The sequence below is a fragment of the Cottoperca gobio genome, chromosome 1 (genome assembly GCF_900634415.1).
Source record: "Cottoperca gobio chromosome 1, fCotGob3.1, whole genome shotgun sequence".
Lineage (NCBI taxonomy): Eukaryota > Metazoa > Chordata > Actinopteri > Perciformes > Bovichtidae > Cottoperca > Cottoperca gobio.
In genome coordinates, this window is record NC_041355.1 from 13,024,721 (window position 1) to 13,045,774 (window position 21,054).

The window sequence follows — 21,054 nt, forward strand, 5'->3', positions numbered from 1 at the left end:
ACGTAAATACAGTACGTGAATACCTATGTGACTACGTTAGAGGAACGTTAGATATAGGCTACGTCGGCTGACGGTGAATCCTACAGTGTTTCTAGAGTACAGCTAGCTTTCAACATTCTAGCCGTTCTCCAGCATCAGCAAACTTCCAGTTTGTAATGCCCTGCATTAACTGGCTGGCACCCACTTCAAAGTGCGGTACTGGAGGGAGCTGGGTGGTATCAGTGGGAGGGAGAGTGGTGCGTGAGGGTGGGCTCAGGGAAAGCACCGTGGGTGGTGAAAGCGACAAAATAAAAAGTAAGTAAGGTCAACGTCTGGCTATATTTTCAGCGGCAACTCAGCTGTGCAGCGAGGAATGACCAGACGGATGCCTTAGAGAGGTCAACGCAAGCACATCCCAGCCTGGGTGAAAAGTGGAGCCCCTGAGGAGCATCTTCTGAAGATGAGAAAAAGTTTGCACTCTTTTATGAGGCGTTGAGTCTTCAAAGGATCCAGTATAAATATATACTGTATATATATATATATATATATATATAATATATATATATATATATATATATATATATGACTGGTGGAGAAAACATCTCATACCGGACTGATATTAGTTTGCTCTGTTGCCTCTTAAAAGCTTTGCTTTGTGAAACATGTTATCTGTTCGCTTGCATGTGTTTTTTTTTCCAGCTAACTTTGTTTCAATAGCTCTGGAAACCTGGAAATCACAGACACTGGAGTTAGTATCTGAAAACATTTATTATACAAACTGTATAATATCCCAAATGTTTTCACATCAAATCTGTATCCAAATAAAAGCCACTGTGATAAGAACAAAAAGTTACCATCCTCAACTATCTTGTTTGTCAAGAGAGAGGCTTGGGCTTTCCGCTCGACTCCCAGGCCATTAAAAATAGATGCCACAAACTGAGAGCGACAGATAGAGGAGGAGGAGGAGGAGGAGGGGGCGGGGGGGGGATCTTTGACAAAGACTCATTTAAACGCCGCGGCACAACTGAGTGACTTGAGCACATCGGCAGCCCAAACCACAAGACAGCCTAGGCTCTAATCGCAAACATTTATTCAGATCAGACATCTCCACTGAATGCCTCTGAGGAGCATCTTTGTGAGATATAAAAAGAATCAGGAAGGAAGACGAGGAAAGAAAGAGAGATCAACAGAGTGATAGAGACGGAAAGAAGAAAGGCCAGAGAGAGACAAAGATAGAGACGGAGACGAAAGACAGAAACAAAGAAACAAAATAAGATGCTGCAGAATTGAGGGGGAGCTATTGCTTTATTTATTTTTGTGTGCATTTAGAGGCAAGTGACTCTGGTTCCCCAGTGATTACACAAGTAAAGAGGAGGAGGAGAGTGAGAGAGGAATAAGTCTCCCAACTCAGCAGACTGAAACCAACTCAGACCGAGACAGACTAATGTGATGAGAATACAAATGGATATAAAGCATATTTACACTGAGGAAGGCCTGATGAAACCCAGACGAGAAAACAAATTCCAAACTATCCGGGGATCTTAGTCTATTATTTATTAAATGAGAGTGAGTCACCGGGGATGATACTGCCTCAGAGTTTGTAAACCACTCAGTGGTTTCAATTAGAGCATAACTTGTGTATGTGATGTGTTCTGTAGCAGAGTAGCCAGTGCTTCATTAAGGTCTTGGAGTGAGAAAGTGTTAAATAACACTTTATTTTGTTTTTCTATTTATTTCTAGAAGACAGACAGCGAATGGAGTCTGTAAGAGAAAGAACTAACATTACTAACGCCAAGGCATGTTATGAAATACGATCACATACAATAACTTATAAATAATGTTTGATTTGTTCATGTTTTTCATGTTCCATCCATTGTGATGCTACAAGCTTTCTTAGAGTTTAGACTTTATTAGGACTTACTCATTTAAAAAAATAAAAGTGAATTATATATAACATAAATAATATTAGGGTTTCAATTTGGCAATTGCAGCAGCAAGTAACTAGAAGAAACAGATGATTTAAAGAGCAGCGGGACTTGAATATACCTTTTTGTTGCTATTTTATATACAAATCAGAAACAGTTCTGAACAGTATATGAGATGAATGTCAGTGTGAAGATATCAATATGAAAGATATACTTTATGTACAAACTACAGCTGAAATTGATAAGATTAGAAGATTAGTCGATCAATCTAGTAGTCACTTGCCAAAAATGTGATAATCCATATCAATCCATAAGCGTGAAGAAATCTGAGAACGTTTTGTATAATTTAATTGTGCGAATTTGCTCCTTTTCTCCGGTTTCATATAATTGAAAGCTGAATATCTTTGAATTGTAGAAGCTATTTTTAGCAATTTAAATATGTCACTGTGTTGCCGAGTTAATTGTGATTAATTGATGACTATTTTCAGGCATTTTAGAAACGACTATTGAATAAATTAAAAATAAATTGGCAGATTAAGCAACAATGAAAATAATTAGTAGTTGTAGCACTTTACAAAACTGTAATAGTCGCAGCAATGTCACAACAGAAATGAGAAACGCATGTTCACACCCACACAGCCGCACGGAAGAGGCAGGGACCCTGCGGTAAAAAAAAGAAAGAAATCACATCTTCTGCTTTCTTTTCTCTTCCTCTCTCTATATTTAAACACATCTTACTCAAACCCCCTCAGGTGAATCACTACAGTCCCGCATTTTGAGTTTTGCAGTTACATGATAAGGTTGTTAGCTGCGACGTTACAACCGCTAATCACTCACGGAAACATCGGGAGAAAACGGCTGTAAAATAAGATGCGACTGCACTCAAGACTCAGACTTCTACTTTAGGATAAGGTGAGAATCAAAGGCGCAATTACTACGTGTGTGTGTGTGTGTGTGTGTGTGTGTGCGTGTGTGTAGAGCACAGATCTCGGCCAGATCCCGGACAAAGAAGAATTTAAGCTCACTCAATTGTCCCTCCCATCACCCTTACAGTCAAGATGGTGGTTGAAGATTAACAAAACCATTGATTTCTTCATCTCGTATTGTGCCTAGGATTAGTGGGATCATAACATATTGAATATGGACATAATATGCAGATGCTCTAGTTCTATGGATGCATTTTTGAGCCACGACAAAGGCCAAAATGTGGCCTGAACAGACCAGATAATAGTCAAAATAGGTATAAAAAAATCAGTCAATAAAATACATTTTTCAAAACTTGTGAATCACTGTAACCACAAGAGGTCCTTGACCACACAATAAACCCAACACATATTCCAGTAGTATGTGAAATAAGCCGCGGACAGACAGTACATACACACACCCAAACACATATTGCTTACGTTCAGCAAACACTGATACAATCCAGACACGTTCCTGTTTCCAGCAGAGGGCAAGTGACACACACCCTTGTAGGTCCACGACCAATAAACACGCTTAAAAAGATTTAAAAGCATTTCATGATGGCTGACGGTGTAACATTTTTAGTTTGGCTTCATTTTGGTTTGGTTCAAGAAGAGATGCATTAACCCAGCAGTTGATACAGTCCCCCCTCCCCCCCCTTCTCGTCCTTATATTAAAATGTAATGCTTCTATAAAACCATAACTGTGATGGGTAAGTGTGTGTGTGTGTGTGTGTGCTGTGTGTGGTGTGTGTGTGTGTGGTGTGTGTGTGTGTGGTGTGTGTGTGTGGGAGAGAAAAGATGAAGAAGACCGAGAAGAAGAAACTGAAGAAGATCTTCAACAAACATCTTCCCCCCCCCCCCCCCCTCGGAGTCCGCTTGTCATTTCTACAACCGGCACAGTGAATATATTCGCCGAAAGCAGTTTTCAATTAGTCAGGCAGAGAGCATCATGGGAGAGAGGCTCCGCGGGGATACAGTCCGACTCTAAGCGTTCATCCATCATCCCGCCGTTGAAGGAATGGGATAATCCCACGACTGAATGGCTGGTTAATCTGGCAGTGTCGTGGTCAATACTGTACGAGTGTCAGAGGTTAACCTTTGTATTGATTGACTCACACACTAATCTGCTGTGGCTCGACTGTGGGTGATGAACCAAACATAAGAGACCTACTCGCCACGGTATTCAGAGCAACATGATCACTTCTCACACAGAGTCGTTTGACTAAATTCATGTCCCATTTAGTGTGTTCAGTGATTTATATGTGGAGTTACCAGCTTGGAGAAGCGCAGGATTCACTTTGTTTAAGGGCACTTATTCACTTATCCATGCTTGTTCGAAAGTCATCCATGTTTTTGGTTCAGGTGGGATCTTTCCATCCATAAATCTTCCCTCAACCCACACACACATTTAAGAGCACAGTTAAGTGCCTGTTAATGACACCCAAACTGGCTCGGCTTCCTTGATTCCCTGCTTGTGGGGTTACATTTCATTTACAATTCCACCTGCAAACTGCTAAATGCTTGAGACACTGGTCCTACTTGAGTGTTTAAAACCTCAAAATAACCTCTTAATAAAGAAATGCTTTAATAAACATATCTAAAGCTACATTATTATTGCTATAAGGTTGGAATGTCAGTGTTAACATCCATTGGTTGTTATAACAGACGAAAATAAACAAACTAGGGCGATTTACGATTATTTTCATTGTCGATTAATCTGTCGATTATTTTCAGCAATTAAGAAGTTGGAAGTTTTATTCAGTTTATTATTATATCGTGTATGAAAAAAAAAATAGAACCTGGAAGCAGATACTAATTGAAAATAAATTTTGCTTGAAAAATGACTGAAATGTGTCATTGATAAAAAATAGTAGCAGATTAATTTCTGCTACAGTTCTCTCGCACTTCCAACTGTCAATATGATCTTATTCCTACTTCTCATATTATGTCACATGCCGTCACGGTTAGGTTTAGTCAAATAAATTACTGCATACCATTTAACCAGTGTACTGTTCTTTAGATTTAACCAAAAGTGATATAAAAGTCAGTTATAAATAGTCAGTTTCATAGCGTTACATGACATCATGTGAAAAATATAAAATGATCCTCTTTTGTGTTCACACGTGGTTTTTGCGCTTATATATTTTTAAATTTTACTTATATATATTTATTTAAACGTACACTACGTTCATTGCTCTGAGCGTGTAATAATGAAGCGCATAGGTTTATATTGGAGTTACTTGAAAGCCTGGTGCGTCTCATAAAGACGGCCACTGCCCCAGCGTTGGTATTTGAAACCCTGGGAGTGAGACGAAGCTACAACAGTCCACCAGAATAGGAACCTTATCTAATCCGATAGAGTATGGATAGACCTCCCTCATGTATAGTCAACATGAAAGCCTTTCTCTCCAGATCAGGCATTAGTGACCTGTGCGGCCGGCACAGTGGTTATTTAAGCCATCCTGGCCCCATTAGCACATGGACAAGTCACTGAGTTGGAGATCATTACAAAAGTTTGCAAAGACAGAGAATATTTTTTTCTTCCCTGCTATTCCCCAGTTAAGTCATTTCAGATAATCTGATTTTCCAATCACAACATTAAAGTCAAGCCTGCCATTTTCTCCATATTCACCATGTAATATTATGGTTATATTGTTCAGGAATCAAGTGGAAAGCAAAAGTAAGAGGCGAAGTAAATGAATGCAGTGTGCCCACAAGGTCACTGAAAGGTCTCGAGTCAATTCCATTCGACGGTCTATTAAAGTAGAGAACCTCGATTTCTGACTTTCCTCTGTGAATGAAACAAATAGAGCCTGAAGCAGCACTAAAGAAGAATCCCCTGAAATCCTTCACAGGTCTCGCTGCCCCATTTTCTCAAGCCACAGATTCCTATCCAGAAGGGAGAAAAATATTCTCACCTTGTGCTGAATACCTATTCTCTTTAATGGTATGTATTGCACTCTGTTTATTCAAACACAACCTCAGGACATTAGATATAGTGCCTGGTGGGATTCAGCCTGCCTACTGCATAATTAATAAGGAACTTAAGATACTTTTTCCAAAATGTGTTCTCGTCCTACTTCTTACTAAGAGCTTTGAGTTGTATGATTTTGACTGATTTTTTTTTTTAATTTGTCAGGATAAACCCCTCGAGGTTCAGAAACAAGCACTCACAAGAACAAATATCAAGGAAAGCCGGCTTTATGATGCCATGATTCACTGGCAGCCTAATGAGAGCCGCGGCCGTAAGCTGTTTATGTGGCATAAAGGCTGCCTCTATTAACGCTGCCATCATAGAGGGAGAGCAGGGCAATGGGTGGCAGCGCGGCGACAGTTCAGCTCATAACAGTATTCATTTACCGACAGGACTGGAGGTCGTCTGCTGGCAGCGCAGCGAGTAAAAAGGCGGAGCCAGCAGCCAAACTATAGGCCGATTGGGAGAAACTGGATGATGCTAAGCAAATGTAATTAATCACAAGGTGTTTTTCAGAGGGTGATGATCACAGCAGGTCTTATCCAGTATGTAATGTCATAATGCGCACACAAACACAATCGATTGCACACTGTACTATACTTCTTATGTAGGTTTAACAGCCAGACTAATGTGTGCATCTGCTCCTGCGACTCCTTCCCTAGTGCAGTTAGAAAAGAATCACTAATGAAGCTGAATGTCATTTGGCACATGATGAAATTTGCTATATCAATAAATAATTTGGTTTATTTCCCATAGTTCTAGAGGTCACTAATAGTGCTGGAACAATCATGTGTCTGGCGACAATAATATGTGCAAACATTTAATTGCAACAGTAAAACAATGCACGTACACATTTTTAAAGCAGGTACTAAATGAATTAACTAGAGCAGATTGAGTTCATTATTTTACAATTTGCTCATTGTCACTATTTCTTCACCGCTATGATTACAGCTTCAATCGATATATTGTGTGTAACCAGTGCAGCAGGCTGGCAGTGAGGGGTCTGCTTCAAAGCATTTGCTTTACATATGGTGTTGTTGTTGTATAAATGTGTAATTGTGGCCGTCTGTGTGAATTTCAGAGAAATCTCACACAAGTGCACCTCAGTCCAGTCCAATAAATATACACACTAAAGACACATTGTACTGGCTTTTGGTGCCTGGCAACTCCAGTCATTATAAAAAAAGTCATCAACTCAGACATGATGTGTCTGCCCTTCATTCCCTCTCACCGCATCACGTCCAGGCCTGGCTCCTTTCCAAGTGCAAGGTTGCGAGGTTAACATCGCACATCAGAGAAAAATACAAAGAGACAGACAGACAGACAGAGAGTATGGATGCCTGCCACTTCAACAGCTTCTCCTCTTACATCTCACAGGAAAGTGCAGACAAAGGATCAGTTCAGACCAAGGCTCAATGAGTTTCAACTAAACTGCAGGTGGAATAATCACAACGGCACTCAAGAGTCCTGCAACGATGATTCTTCACAGAGCCAGCTCTACTTGGAGCTCCGTTCTGGGATCTGTGGGGTTTAGGCCTACTGGTATTGAAAAAGAAAACAAGAATTATCTTCACTTGTTAACACTAGTGCAGTGCCCATTCGGGGCGTGCTCATCCGATTTATTTCACACTCAACACTGCACACCCTTGGGTCCTCAGCAATACCAACGCCAAGTGTGTGGTTGATTGGATGAACGGTTCTCGAGTTATACACACACACACACACACACACACACACACACACACACACACACACACACAAAGAGACAAAGAGACAAAGATTCCTTGCTGTAAAGTTAGATGAGTAAAAGGATTTATTTGAATACAATGTTGTGCAGTTGTCATCATTCCACAGGCGGATGGCCATAGAGTGTATCAATGATGACATCTGCCATAATGAGCTTTAGAGAATATATTTATATATTATTTTTTAACCGCTGCACTGTTCCTATTGAAACAATGGCCTCAGTGTTACATGCAACATGATTATGCACCTGAGCTTGGATCGTAATGACTCTCTGCCGTCTACAAAAACAAATGTGACAGGTTTTCATGAAACGTGAATGTGCCAAATGGAGCAGCAGATTTCTGTTTGTGCTGCCTGTGAAATCATTTGTGCACGGAAAGAAAAACAAAACGGAGTCCAAACTGAATGTGGAACAAGAGACTGTCCGGGAAGATCCAACAAAGAAAATCAAACATGTTTGAGGTGACTGGGATGTCTGGGACGGTTTAAGGATTCAGTCTAATTGTGTCTTTGACCGGCTAACATTTAATGAGCAGTAGGAATGACCGTCAGCACTGACTTGGCTCCAACACGGGGGGAGGTTGCCTCTGTTCTCGCAATCTTGTGTGGGGCAGCACAATCGTTGCCCTCGTCTCACTGAGCCCATTAGGAGACAGACAACTTAAGTAAGAGGTATGCTGCTGTTAGCAGGCAAGGAGCACACTCTTTTCACCTGCCTACATTGAGCTGAAAACCACTGACCACAGAAAAGAGTGATTTTAAATGAGTTATCTTGAAGCAAATATTTAGTACTGCTGGTGAATAAAAGGTGGGTTATTACTATGGTAACAATGCTGTTTATAACTCCACTGATAATGCAAAACAGTTTTCTCGTGAATTGTGAATTAATTAAGTTTTAAGTCGAAAATTAGCTCTGGAAAAAAAGATGTGTGCATGAGGAAAGAAAAGTTAGTAAGAAAGACATGGGGGAGGGGTGTGTGTGTGTGTGTGTGTGTGTGTGTGTGTGTGTGTGTGTGTGTGACAGAGACAAAAAGAGGTATAGGAAAGAATACATGTGATCAGGAAGCAGCTACAACTCTTCACATGAAGATCAAGTCAGGTTGCATTACAAAATGGTAATGGTAATATATATTTAAAAAAAGATAGCAACAGCAGTACTTGCATTATGAGTAACACATTTAATATTTAGGATCTTCAGCCCACGTCAAGGCAACAGCAGTAATAAAGACTGGCTCACTGTTGCAGAGCCTGTGGCTGCTGGTTGATGATGTGGACTCACCTTGGGGTTGGCTTTGGTCTTGCTGCTGCTGCTGTTAGTGTTGTTGTTGGGGCTCTGATTAGCATCTTCATGAACTCTGTCCAAAAGCCAAAGAAGGAACTCGAGGGCATCGTGCTGAGAGTTTCCCCGAAACTGAGAGCCGTACTTGGCGACTATGCTCTGAGGAGAGGAGAAATATCATAATTAATACTTTGGGTGATTCCAAGTCATTAAATCCTGACGTCCTTCCTGACAAAATGAGGACACGATCACACGGAACACAGGAAATCATCATTTGTGAGTTACAGTTGGTTCAGCTTCGAGTACTCAGGGGAGAGATGGAAAAAAGCAGGGACATTTCTCTCTCTCATCATCCCTTAATGCACTCTCATTCAAGAACATCTGCCAGGCATCATTTGGCTACGATAAGATCATGTAATAAAGTCATTCACAATTCTGTTTGGATGTTGCACTGCAAACAAAGTCGAAGCGCACTTCATTACAGGCATCACACTTCCGAAGATGCACGCAGCAAATAAAGGCATCCCCAAATAAATGTTCACTGTGTTTTCAGATAGTGTTGCAACTAATTATTTATTTATTGTTTAATTGATTTATCATTTGGTCTATAAAAATGTCAGAAAATAGTGAAAAATGCCTAATATTATTTCACACAGCCCAAGTTGTGTTCTTCAGATGTCCACAAACCCAACAGATATTACATGTTCTATAACGCATGACACAGAAGACCTCAAACATTCAAGAAGCTAGAACCAGAAAATGTATAAAGCAATTACCTGATTTTACCTGGCAAATGTACAGTTGCGTACTGATTTCTTATTGTTTTATTTTCCTAAATTAGTAAAGTTGAGCCACTTGTTTCAAGTGGTATGTTGCGTTTCTCTTTCTGCACCTTTTGTGTGTGTAAAACAAGTGAGAGAGAAACAAAACATCTGTGTTTTACTACAGTTAATGATGTATGTACACAGAACCACAAACGGTATTTGCAACTGTTGTGCCAAATTTCACAAGGAAAAGCTGATGATGTCAGCAATATGTAAGAATATCCAACACACGTCTCACTAACATCAAGAAAACTGACAAACTGCTGTTCTTGCTTTGCTTTGAAAACAAGATGTTCTTTTCTCAAAGATTGGTGGTTTAAGTAATGCACCACAATTGCTATTTTTGGCAGCATAACAAAATCAGACACCTCATGATCCATTTGTGGTGCTCAATATAATTTTAAAAGATTGTTCTCGAACACATTCAAACGATGACTCACAAAGAGGACACCCACAACCCTGACAGGTGTTACTAGCAAAAAACTGGCAGACTGTCTTATTAAATTATGAGGAAGGAGTTGTGACTCCATGAGTCAGATGGAGAAAATGACACGCAAAAACTAACGACAGCACTAAAACTCCACTACACTGTGTGGCTACTTCTCTCCGTCGCTCTACCTCTCTGTGTGTGACTGACGGGATCCATCCTTTGCTCCACACCTCATTAAAAATCACCACATTATACCTGCAGTATCCCAGTATCTAAATATAAACACAGGAGGGAGGGCCCCTCTCTACCTGACTGAGACAGCCCGCTAATGAGCTTCATCGCGACAAGGAAGCACTGACAGGGGGTGGAGGGATGAGGGACAGATGGAAAGATGGAGGCGGTGGAGTAAAAGGAGGAGAGGATAGAGGGCGGGACGCTGGCTGAGTTTCAACAGACCTTGTCTCCCTATCAAAAAGCATGACGCCGTTGGGGCTGGACCGGGATGAAAAGTGAGGAAAAAAAAACGGAAGCAGCAGTTTATCTCAAAGCTACGGACAAAATAAGAGAGGTGGAAATGCTAAGGCAAAGACAGTTTCCAAGGATACGGTGAGTCTGGGCACAGAAACCTAATGACATCAAGAGGTTATGACTTCATTAAGATGAGGGGATAACCCCTCCACTGATTTCATCTCTTTCTGTTTGGGTGTGTTTCCGTATGCATGTGTGTGTGTGTGTGTGTGTGTGTGTGTGTGTTGGGGAGGATACTGTCGGTCATCTCTGTTTACAGTGCAGTCTCTCAAAAGTGTCTCTGGTGACATGTGCCACACAGCCCCAAAGGCACTTAAAAAGATTTGGCACGGTCGTATTCCCAAGCATCAAGTCTTTTTTTAATTGAATTCTTGTAAAAAAAAAAACAAGTAATGAGATGGTGAGGAAGTGCGGAGAGACGAAGAAAAAAATTGTAGGTTAGTTGAAATGTCGAGTTTCTCTGCAAACACCAGCAGTGTTCAAAGCTGACCCGGGCGCAGCTCTGGTGGGATCAGATGTGTTGAGCAAACACTTCAGAGCTTGTCAAGGATAAAGGTGGGCGTGGGGGTCAACTTGATGGAAGACAGAGTTGTTTTTGTTGTAAGAACTATTGATCAGTCCAGACCAGGGATTGTTTTCTCAACCCAGAAACTGCAGGTCTGAGAAGTGAAGCCAATGCGGAAGTGCCTTAAACTTGCATTCTCTATATCCAACTGGTTGCAAAATAAGTCCATTTGTATAGAAGTCAATGAGAAAATGACCGGACTTCTCACTTGATTTATTACCTCTGTAAATAGTTTCCTAATGGTTTATGGTCTCAATCGCTAGTTTCAAGTCTTCTTTAATACAGTATTTCATGTTGTAAATTATGGTCCTAAAATAGAGCGGTGGTTTTAAGGCGGGGGCTACCTACATTTCCCTCGGGATGAATAAAGTATCTATCTATCTATCTATCTATCTATCTATCTATCTATCTATCTATCTATCTATCTATCTATCTATCTATCTATCTATCTATCTTGTGATTGACAGATCACTACGACAGCGTTGTCTGGTCTGGGTGCTCTCCCCGTTTTCGCCGTACAACTTTACCCCTTTTGCAGTGTGTTTCAAAGTCAATGAAAGTTAATTGTGATATATATCTCTCACACACACACACCACACACACACACACACGTAGTAATTGCGCCTTTGATTCTCACCTTATCCTAAAGTAGAAGTCTGAGTCTTGAGTGCAGTCGCATCTTATTTTACAGCCGTTTTCTCCCGATGTTTCCGTGAGTGATTAGCGGTTATAACGTCGCAGCTAACAACCTTATCATGTAACTGCAAAACTCAAAATGCGGGACTGTAGTGATTCACCTGAGGGGGTTTGAGTAAGATGTGTTTAAATATAGAGAGGAAGAGAAAAGAAAGCAGAAGATGTGATCTACAAAACAAAGAAAGCAACAAAGAAGAAGAAAACATAAAAGACCAATAACAAAAAGGCAGCCATAAACCTACGCATTCTCCAAAGCCGGGGTCATGACATCCCTTCGGTCGGCAGAGATAGGGCTGCACCCCACACGCAGATATCTCTTCTGATGTCCCGTCCTGCTACCCTTGCTTCACCTCACACTATTACCCCCTCATGCCCTCTCTACATCCATCTTCCTACTCCGTAAACAATGACGGATCAGAGTTTCGGCAGGCCAGGAATTTACTGTAAACATACATCAAGCAAATGTCCCTCCTCTCTTTCCCTAAAAAAAACAATTTACACCTCCTCGGGGTCCGGGCTGCCTAAACAGGCCTGGATGGATTTCTCAGTGAAGGACAGCGAATGATACTGACAAATTATGACAGGGCATAACCTTAAGAAGATACTTATTTTCCACACACACACACACACACACACACACACACACACACACACACCCCCCCCCCCACACACCCCCACAGGTGTGGTTGGAATGAGGCTGGATAGAATCTGTCATTACTGGCTGCTCCATTTGCTGTTTCATTTTTCAGCGGCCTGGTGTTGCCGGCTCACCTCTGGATGCAGGACAGTCATCACTTACAGCCTCCACTTATAGCACTCTCCCTCTCCCCTCATGCTGTGTTCCATCTATCCTTTTTCTGTCTCTCACACACAAACTTTATTTTTCCCTCCCTTTCTATTAGCTCTCTTTTTCTTCCCTCTCGATCTTGTAAGAACCATTCCCTCCACTAATCAGTCCCAGCTGAGGTCTGGCCAACACACACGCACCCGCACGCACGAGCCTCTCTTAGCTGCATAGCACCTGCCTCCTCCCCCCTGCCATCCTTCCGAATCTAAAAATGTACTCAGCTAGAGCTGCAAAGATTAATCGATTAGTTGGAGAAACAAAAGATCTTTAAGAGTCAAAATTATCTGATTACACCTTAAAAGGTGAATATTTTCAGGTTTCTTTACTCTCCTACGGTGTGGCAGCAAACTGAATATATTTGAGTTGTGGACAAAACAAGCCATAGTTCATCCTTGGCTTTGGGAAACACACATCGACATTTTATTCATGAAAATAATGGTTAGTTGCAGCCTTAAAGTCAGCCTGCTACTTCCTGTGTCATCCTAGGCCACACTGGACTCACCTCCAGACCAAAAGAGAATAGGCAGGTATTTTTTAAAGACAAATCTGAATGCCACATCTTGGAATCAGACCGATGTTTCCTCTGCAGCGCTGAGAAGCTTGGGGAATGCTTCTATTAAAAAAAAGGTGCCGGAGAGTCAAGACTGAACAAAGCCCGCTTGTCTGCAGATGTCCTCCTCCGTGGGATTTACAGGCGATCAGTAGGAAGGGGTGATATGCGATGGGAATAATGGAAGGCTCCCTGGGTTCGGCTGAAACTGAGAGATTGATACTCTGAGGATTCCCAGCTGAGGCTGTTAATATGTGTGCACAACTGAGAGACTATGAAGCTGCATCTGTCACGCCATCAAGAGCTGTAAGAACGTATGCCACTTCCGTGTGCTTCCCCATCACGGGAGATAAAATAGGAAAGTCTTCCCAGACTTCATGATTTGGTGATCGCACTATCGCATCCCGTAATACTAAAGATTGATTTATTCCCATGGCTTCATACACACCGTGTGTGCCGTTCAGGCTTGGTACATAAATCATGGGAGGGATAATAAACGCGGTGGAAAATGTTCTCATATTGTAGTGCTTACACAGATACAGCGCAGACACACTTCTCCTTGTGTTCCTTTATTGCCTTTTGTCACAGCGGTGTAGGTATAATGGAGTGAGGCTCACTGAAGCATGGGAATGCATGCTGCTTCCAAACAGCATATGGCGGCTCTGTTACAGTACTTGTATGTGGTCACACGTGTGTGTTTCTTTTTGTTTTAATGTGATGAAATGCTTGAAGCGTTATAACTTCCCCACTCACTTCAACAGCCAAGGCATACAAAAGATCCCACTGTTTGTCTGTGGCCAAATATGAAATACACTGATTATTATATCTGTTGTGAAGAGCAGAAAATAAAATCTTCTAGCCGCACACTGCTAAAGTCTCCAAAAATCTGCTACACTGAGAAACTGCCACATCAAACTGAAATGAGAGGCAGCCCCGCTGTGCAAATTCAGCACAGTCCAGGTGGTGCATATCCCCTCAGCAATGCATGCTTGTGTGGCTTTCCACAAACAATGCATACATCTTTAGCACCACGAGTGACAATGAGAGTGGTCCTTGAAGAGGAGCAGTGGCAAGAAAAAAACAAACAAACCATCAGTCTCGCTGTCTTGCCTCACTGTCACACACTGTCTGCGCTCCCAGAACAAACAAAGACTGCTTAAAACACCAGGCTTCATCTTCCCGGCTGAGCTCCACTGGCCTCTCAGAGCTGCATCCTCTCAAGTGTAAAAAAAAAAAAAAATTAAAAAAAAAAGATGAATCCAGGGCTCCCACGCTACAACTTCTCAAAGAAGTTACAGTGTTGTTAAATCCTTTAGGTCAGGGATGTAACACAGTAAAAAGAACAAACCCGTTCTGGCGTCGAGTCAAATCAGAGCGACACTTCATCCTTCCAGATTTCATCAATGTCAAATGTGTAGCTAAGCAGTTATGGCAGAGTTGGACATTTTGACATTTAAATACAGCACTTCCAATAGGCTGATCACTGTCATTTATAAGCTGAGCTGCATTGGGTAACGCATTTCATACCAGTCAGACTCAAAGTGTAGGACTTTTAAAAATCTAATGAGTGTGTGCAGGTGAGCAACTTCTAACACTCGAACCTGAAATGTATTGTGAAACACTGCAGTTTGGTATCAAAGAAAATCAAAAACTAAACTTGTTCTCCAACTTTTCGAGAGGATGCACCTAACATTTAAATGTTGGCTTAACGCCCTGCTAATAAGCCTGAGGTCATTCTTCAGTGGATATATTAAGATTTCTCTCGACAGGGTCATGACTCCTACTCACCCCTAATAACAGATCCCAAAACAAAAGAACTTGGAAGAAGTAGTGCAAAAGTTTCTTTTCCCAGTTCTCCTTGCAGGCCAGTGCCTCTCTTTAAAGTGTGGAGAGCTTTAGCAATAACCATCAGCTGTCAAAGTTGAGTGTCCTTTTTTTTGCCAATTACAGCCCTGGGCGGACTTATGATGTTCACAGGTGACGATATAGTTTTGTTTACCAGAGATGTCTCTCCCTCCCACTTTCTCTTTCTCTCTCCCTCTGAGTGCACACCATTGGAGGCGTCTCAGCAGGGGGGGCATCCTCCTTTGCCAGGCTGAATGCACTTGCTACAGTAAACATCCTCTCTACTGCTTCACCCCGGGATGAGCGGACAAACACAAATCACTGAGCTGATGTGATGGGGCGCGGCGAGAAAAGGGGGAGTGAAGGACATGTTTTTTATTGAGGAAAAAGTATCTACCTATTTTAAACACAGAGCAGCGCATTCAGACGTTAAGTTAGAAAGGGGTAATATTCAGGGTTTCCTTCCAGCAGGTGGCCACTACAGTGACTGATATCAGACACTATTATTAACCCATTTTGCTACAAAAGGGTCTGAATGAAACACTGGAACTGAGTCACATTCTGTGACAATGTGATCTCCTGTAAGAGACTGCCATGGGTTGGCCCTGAGTGAATACATGATATCAGTGAGATAGCCGACCTCGAGCCACAGTATTCCCTTTATACATTTGGTACTGTGTGCAAAACTAGTTTCCTGATCAAGAGGATCCATGCTCCATACTCCATACCTAAATAGCCTTCAAGACATCGCGTTACTTCCTGTTTTTTTACCACCACAAACTTAATATTAAAAAGAAATCTACAAAAAGGTTGGTGAAGCTGCCTGTGACAAGAGTTTAAAAACCTGCTCTTTAAAATGTGTACAAGCATTCAGGTGCTCAGCATTAATGATCCATAACCAACATTTATCCTTGAATCTTTTCAGATCAAAACAGCATCTTCTTCTTTGTTAATACTTTTCCCTTACACCTTCGGCACATACTGCACTCTCTCCTATACGCGTTATTAATTTACTACTAACTCGTGGTTAATAATAAAGTAACTGTCATGTATATCATCCTTTTCCATTATGAATGATATCCCACTCATACTTTCTCCCCTACAACTTCCCCCAGGCTGTCTGTTGATGGCACAGAGCAGCCACCACTCAGGAAGCCTACACTGGTTGACTGTCATCTAAAAAGGCCAGAAGGAAACCCCACAGTCCCGGCTCAACACAACAGCAAGAAAGTCTTCTGTGTGGAAGTGCGTGACCACTTGTTGATTTAATATCCGTTTTAACATCCTCATCACATGCATTTAACAGTTTATGCAAATATAAAGACAGAAATGCCGGACTCCCCCGCACTGCACATTACAGTTGGGGAATGCAGACAAACCACTTCCAGGGCTCAATAGTAGGGCAGGTGAATCAAGTTGAGACTTTGCAGCCTGCGTGTAATCAGTAACCACATTGCATGCACACACACACACACACACACACACACACACACAATAGTTCAACAAACAATAATAAAATGTCGATACTGGGAGACAAAGTGGTGAGGCGTTTTTATTGTTACCACTTCAGGTGGCTCTCCCGGAACACGGACACACCACCTGTGCGTGTCTTTATTCACAGGAAATTGGGACACACAGGTAGACTGTTGCCCTTTAAACCACATTCAGTCTAGTGCGCACTTGACATGTTTCATTCAAATAATTGTTTTGCACAATATAGACTGTGGTATGTGATAGTTGATACCGCTTACAAATCGTCACAATCCTCTTGACATGTGCACGCTGTGCCGAGTAGTGGACTTGAATGAGTTTGAGGCAAATACACTAGTTTGGCTAGTAACTTGGGAGATTCCATGTGGGAAGAATGTGTATAAGTAATGTAACCTGAAGATAATGACATCTCTTTATTGCTGGAGTAGCTCACTGGGACAAAAATAAATCCTGTTGAACCGCCATTGACCCGCTCTTTCATCCTCTTCCTGTGCAATGTGTATGACTTCTTCAAGTACCCACTGAGTGCAGAGCACATAGACAACTCAAAGCAACTTAATTATATTTGTGCCTAGAGCTCAAGAAACCCACCAGCACTCCTGTGTTGGGAAACTACCTGGCCGCAGGTTTGCTGTGTGTCAATTAGTTTGTGGTAATTTGATTTAAAATGCCTTAAGGCCCTATGATATTGGTTTTATTGTGCTGTAGTGGAGCACATTCCCAGACAAATGCGCAGTTAATAAAATAATCACATAACCAATTGACATGCAGTGGTTTAACTTGGGGGTTTCAGGGCCACTGATGGGGGGGGGGGGGTCTGGGGCCCATGCTTGCTTTTTTTATGATGAAATAAAGCCCCTATTATCCACTTTGCTGAATAAATTGGAAAACATACATTTCCATGTAAAAATATTTCATTTCCAATTCATACTAACCAAAAAACATACAACTGGTATTTGTGTAACTATAAAAGTTGGAAAAGTGTCAGGGAATTAGGTTTAAGTGGCCATCACAGTAGACTATTTTCCACTGTAAATTGGGATTAAGACATACAACTGAACAAAAAACACACAACAAAGCAGTACCCACAGCAGCATCCTAATAGACAACACTCTTCTGTCCTTACCTTGAACTCCACAGACAGCTGCGGTGTGTACTCCAGGGTCCACAGGCCTCGAACCAGCGACGCCAGCTGCTCGGTCACCTCTCCCCTGGCTGTTTGGGGCTCCTCGCCTCTCACCTCCCCGTTCACCTTCCTGTGGCACACATCAGACTTGTACTGCTCCAGCCCGAGGTACTCGGCCAGCAGGTCCGTGTTGTTGAGGCACTGAACCACGGCGTTCATGAAACAGGTGTTTCCGTGGTTCTTCAGCCCCAGCACCCCGGGGGTCTTGTCGCCGTAGCACCACGACAGCCTGTCTTTCACCGAGCCGTGAGAGGACACCGTGGAGCTCTTCTTCACGGTTCCCTCCCTGGAGGTCTGCGCGCAGTCGTCTTTGAAACCCCCCGAAGGGCTTCGCCCGAACCCGCCGTCGTCGTCCTCCGCGTCCGGCTGTTCCGTGTCGCCAAAGTGCGCCAAAGTGCCCAAAGTTTTAAGGATCCTTCCCATGAAATTCCCAAAAGATCGCAGCGATTTTCTCCTCATAAACCTTCCGGTTTTGTATTTCTTCTCCTTTCGCTTCGTCGTTTTAGGTTTCATGGCTTTTCTTACCTTGTTTTCCTTGCGGGTATCCATGACTCTACTACTTAATAGGAGCGAGAGGAAATAAAACCGGCTGTGGAGTCGCACCTGTCTGCCAGGCTGGCTGTCTACCCCTCCTCCTCCTCCTTTCTCTCCACAAACCTTACCGCTGAGGTGGCACCGACTTGGTGCCCAAAAGGCACATGACTACTGATAATATTCTCCTGACATCCCGGTAATTCCCAGTACGATATGGTCACCAGTCCGCGGGTTTTGATGGGTGACGCTCTCTCCAGGAACTACAGAGAGGAGACGCTTTCCTCCACTCAGCAGGTTCAACTACACTTCCTCGTCTCAGTGCTGGATCGTATGCTGGCGGTCTTGGACTCTGTCTCTCACCACTGCTATTCCTCCCTCCCTCCCCCCTCTCCTGTCAATGGGGCTACAATGAACAAGTTTCTATTTGGATGATCCTGTCTAATGCCCGCCCCTCAGACATGCATTTCATTTACCTAGGTTACATTACTTATCACCATAGAAAGGTGCCCTCAAACTGCACACAGTTTAACTAGTCTTGATTGTTGCACAGGGAACAAGGAAGTCTTCTTTAATAGGTGTCAAGCACTGTAGCCTTTAACTGCCCCCTGTAGGGCCAATTACAACATCACCTACATTTAACATATTCAGAATGTGTCAAAGAAGACATCACTGGCACTTGTTGGATGATCCTACTATAGAGGCCGTCGTCATGGACGGATTATGGGACAATAGGCCACTGGGCACAGATATGTAAAGGGTGCTCACTCCTACATAAGAACAAGAGCAACAGATTGTTTTTCATCTCTGTGAGGTCCCTTGTGTCTCTTTGTGGTCTTTTTCTCTCTCTTTGTGGTTGCTTTGTGTCTCTTTGTTGCCGTTGTGCGTCTCTTTTGGTTGTTTTGTGTCTTTTGTGTTTGTTTTATGTCTTTTTTTGGTAGTTTTGTGTATCTTTGTGGTCGTTTTGCATCTCCTTTTGGTCACTTTGTGTCTATTTGTGGTCCTTTTGATTGACTTCCCAACAAGAAATGTAACAGTGACTTCAAACACACATCACTGCCATGTGCAATATTCATCTTTATAAACTACTCAAAAGCTTGGACTTATATTATTTTTATTGAATTATCGTGCGCTCTGCACTTTACCTCATATGTTCTTTTGCTGTAACGATGTAAATTTCCCCATTGAGGGACTAATAAATGATTTCTGATTCTGATTGAAAACTGGAGGCTCTGGCCCAGGCGCCCCCTAACCTCTAGGGACCCTGGGCTTGTGCCTAGTGAGTTCAGTAATCTGTCCAAGGCTTTCGTGTGCATGAATCTTATACTTCAACCTGACCATATCTCCAACCTCCAACCTCAAGCCTAAAATGAAGATAAATCAGCTACTGAAAGCCTTTTAGTGGTGCATCATCATCACTTGATAGTAAGAGTATGCGCTCAATAAATACAGTGGGTCCAGTGACAGTAAAACTTCTCAATGACCACCTATAAACAAGTTCCCAATGTTTCTACAGGCACAGTCCCAATGTGGGGATTGTAGGGTCCTGTGTTTCCTGTGTTTAAGGTACCTGGATAAAGGTTTTTGCTAAAAAAGACTATCCACAAATGTGTATAAGGAAATACTTTTGCTTCACCCTGCCATTGAAATACCATTTCTATACCAGACCAGCATTTACAGACACATGTACAGCATCCTATAAATAGCCCGGCTGCTCCCTTCACAGACATTAATGCTGCTGCTACTACACCCTGGAAGCTCCACAAAGTAGGGAAGAAATGGATGCACTCAGAGTGTGGTAAAACTGCTTTCTCTTTCTATTCACCCTGGGCATGGAATGAGTTGCAAAATGTCATTACCTTAGAAGTGCTCCCTTCTTTGAATACCTTTTTAAAGGTCTTATACAAACTACCCTGAAGGAAACATGTAACAATTTTACATAATCCTCGACTCATGTGGAATGTGTTGTGTGGTATGTCTTTCTTCTCGTGCTATTTCCCTTGTGTTGCTTTTATGTATGGTATGTGTCTAACATGTGAAATTGTTTTTAAGTGACACTGTCTGTTCTGCCGTCTTGACCAGGACACCCTGGAAGAAGAGATATTGTATCTCAAGGGGACCTTCACGGCTAAATGAAAAAACCCAAAATAGGCTTGAATAAAAATAAAGAACCATTCGGCCCAGACACGTTTTGTTCAGTTCTGGTTTTTAATGGGGATCCGGCATCTTTTGTGCTATATTGAGATTCTAATCATCCTGAAGCCTAATTTCACAGCTCACCAGTACTAAAGATTGAATTTAGTGGGCCAGATGTGCTGATTTATTGAAATAGATAGTCAGGGCCCCATCCAATATTTCCATAGTTTTCCTCTTCTTCCAGCATTGTTAGGAAACATGCACACATGGTACACCATTGTAAAATAAATAAACTAATTATGTGTCAAACCGTGACTCCTTTACATAAAACGACCTACAACCGTCCTCTATTCATAAGCAGTGTGGAGAAGTGCGAAGACGGAGATACCCTTGTTTTTAAAGGTAGGTTTTTGCTGACTATACTGAAGGTTTGCCATTTGACTTTTTTGTGGAAGCAGGGGTGAGTTATTAATTATTTAGATTAGCCACAAAAGTGAGGAGAGTGGGTTCTGATCAGAGACAGTCAGGGAGGCTTTTTGCCATCTCAACCAGAACTC

The 21,054-nt window shown here is 42.2% G+C and overlaps 1 protein-coding gene across 5 annotated transcripts; it reads right to left on the reverse strand.

The window, feature by feature from the left end:
- Positions 1–6,069: 6,069 nt before the first annotated feature.
- On the reverse strand, positions 6,070–18,743 carry LOC115010437 (ubiquitin carboxyl-terminal hydrolase 43-like). Of its 5 annotated transcripts, none has more exons than XM_029434991.1 (3): positions 17,771–18,743; positions 8,869–9,027; positions 6,070–7,379 (listed from the first exon to the last, which is right to left on the reverse strand). In XM_029434991.1, the coding sequence occupies exons 1-3, from the start codon at positions 18,377–18,379 to the stop codon at positions 7,374–7,376; spliced, it is 774 nt and encodes a 257-aa protein (XP_029290851.1). In that variant the 5' UTR covers positions 18,380–18,743; the 3' UTR covers positions 6,070–7,373. The 5 variants fall into 5 exon arrangements, with proteins under 5 accessions (XP_029290851.1, XP_029290859.1, XP_029290869.1 ...); XM_029434999.1 differs by having other exon boundaries at positions 6,070–7,382; XM_029435009.1 differs by lacking the exon at positions 6,070–7,379 and adding an exon at positions 7,705–8,225.
- Positions 18,744–21,054: the final 2,311 nt, after the last annotated feature.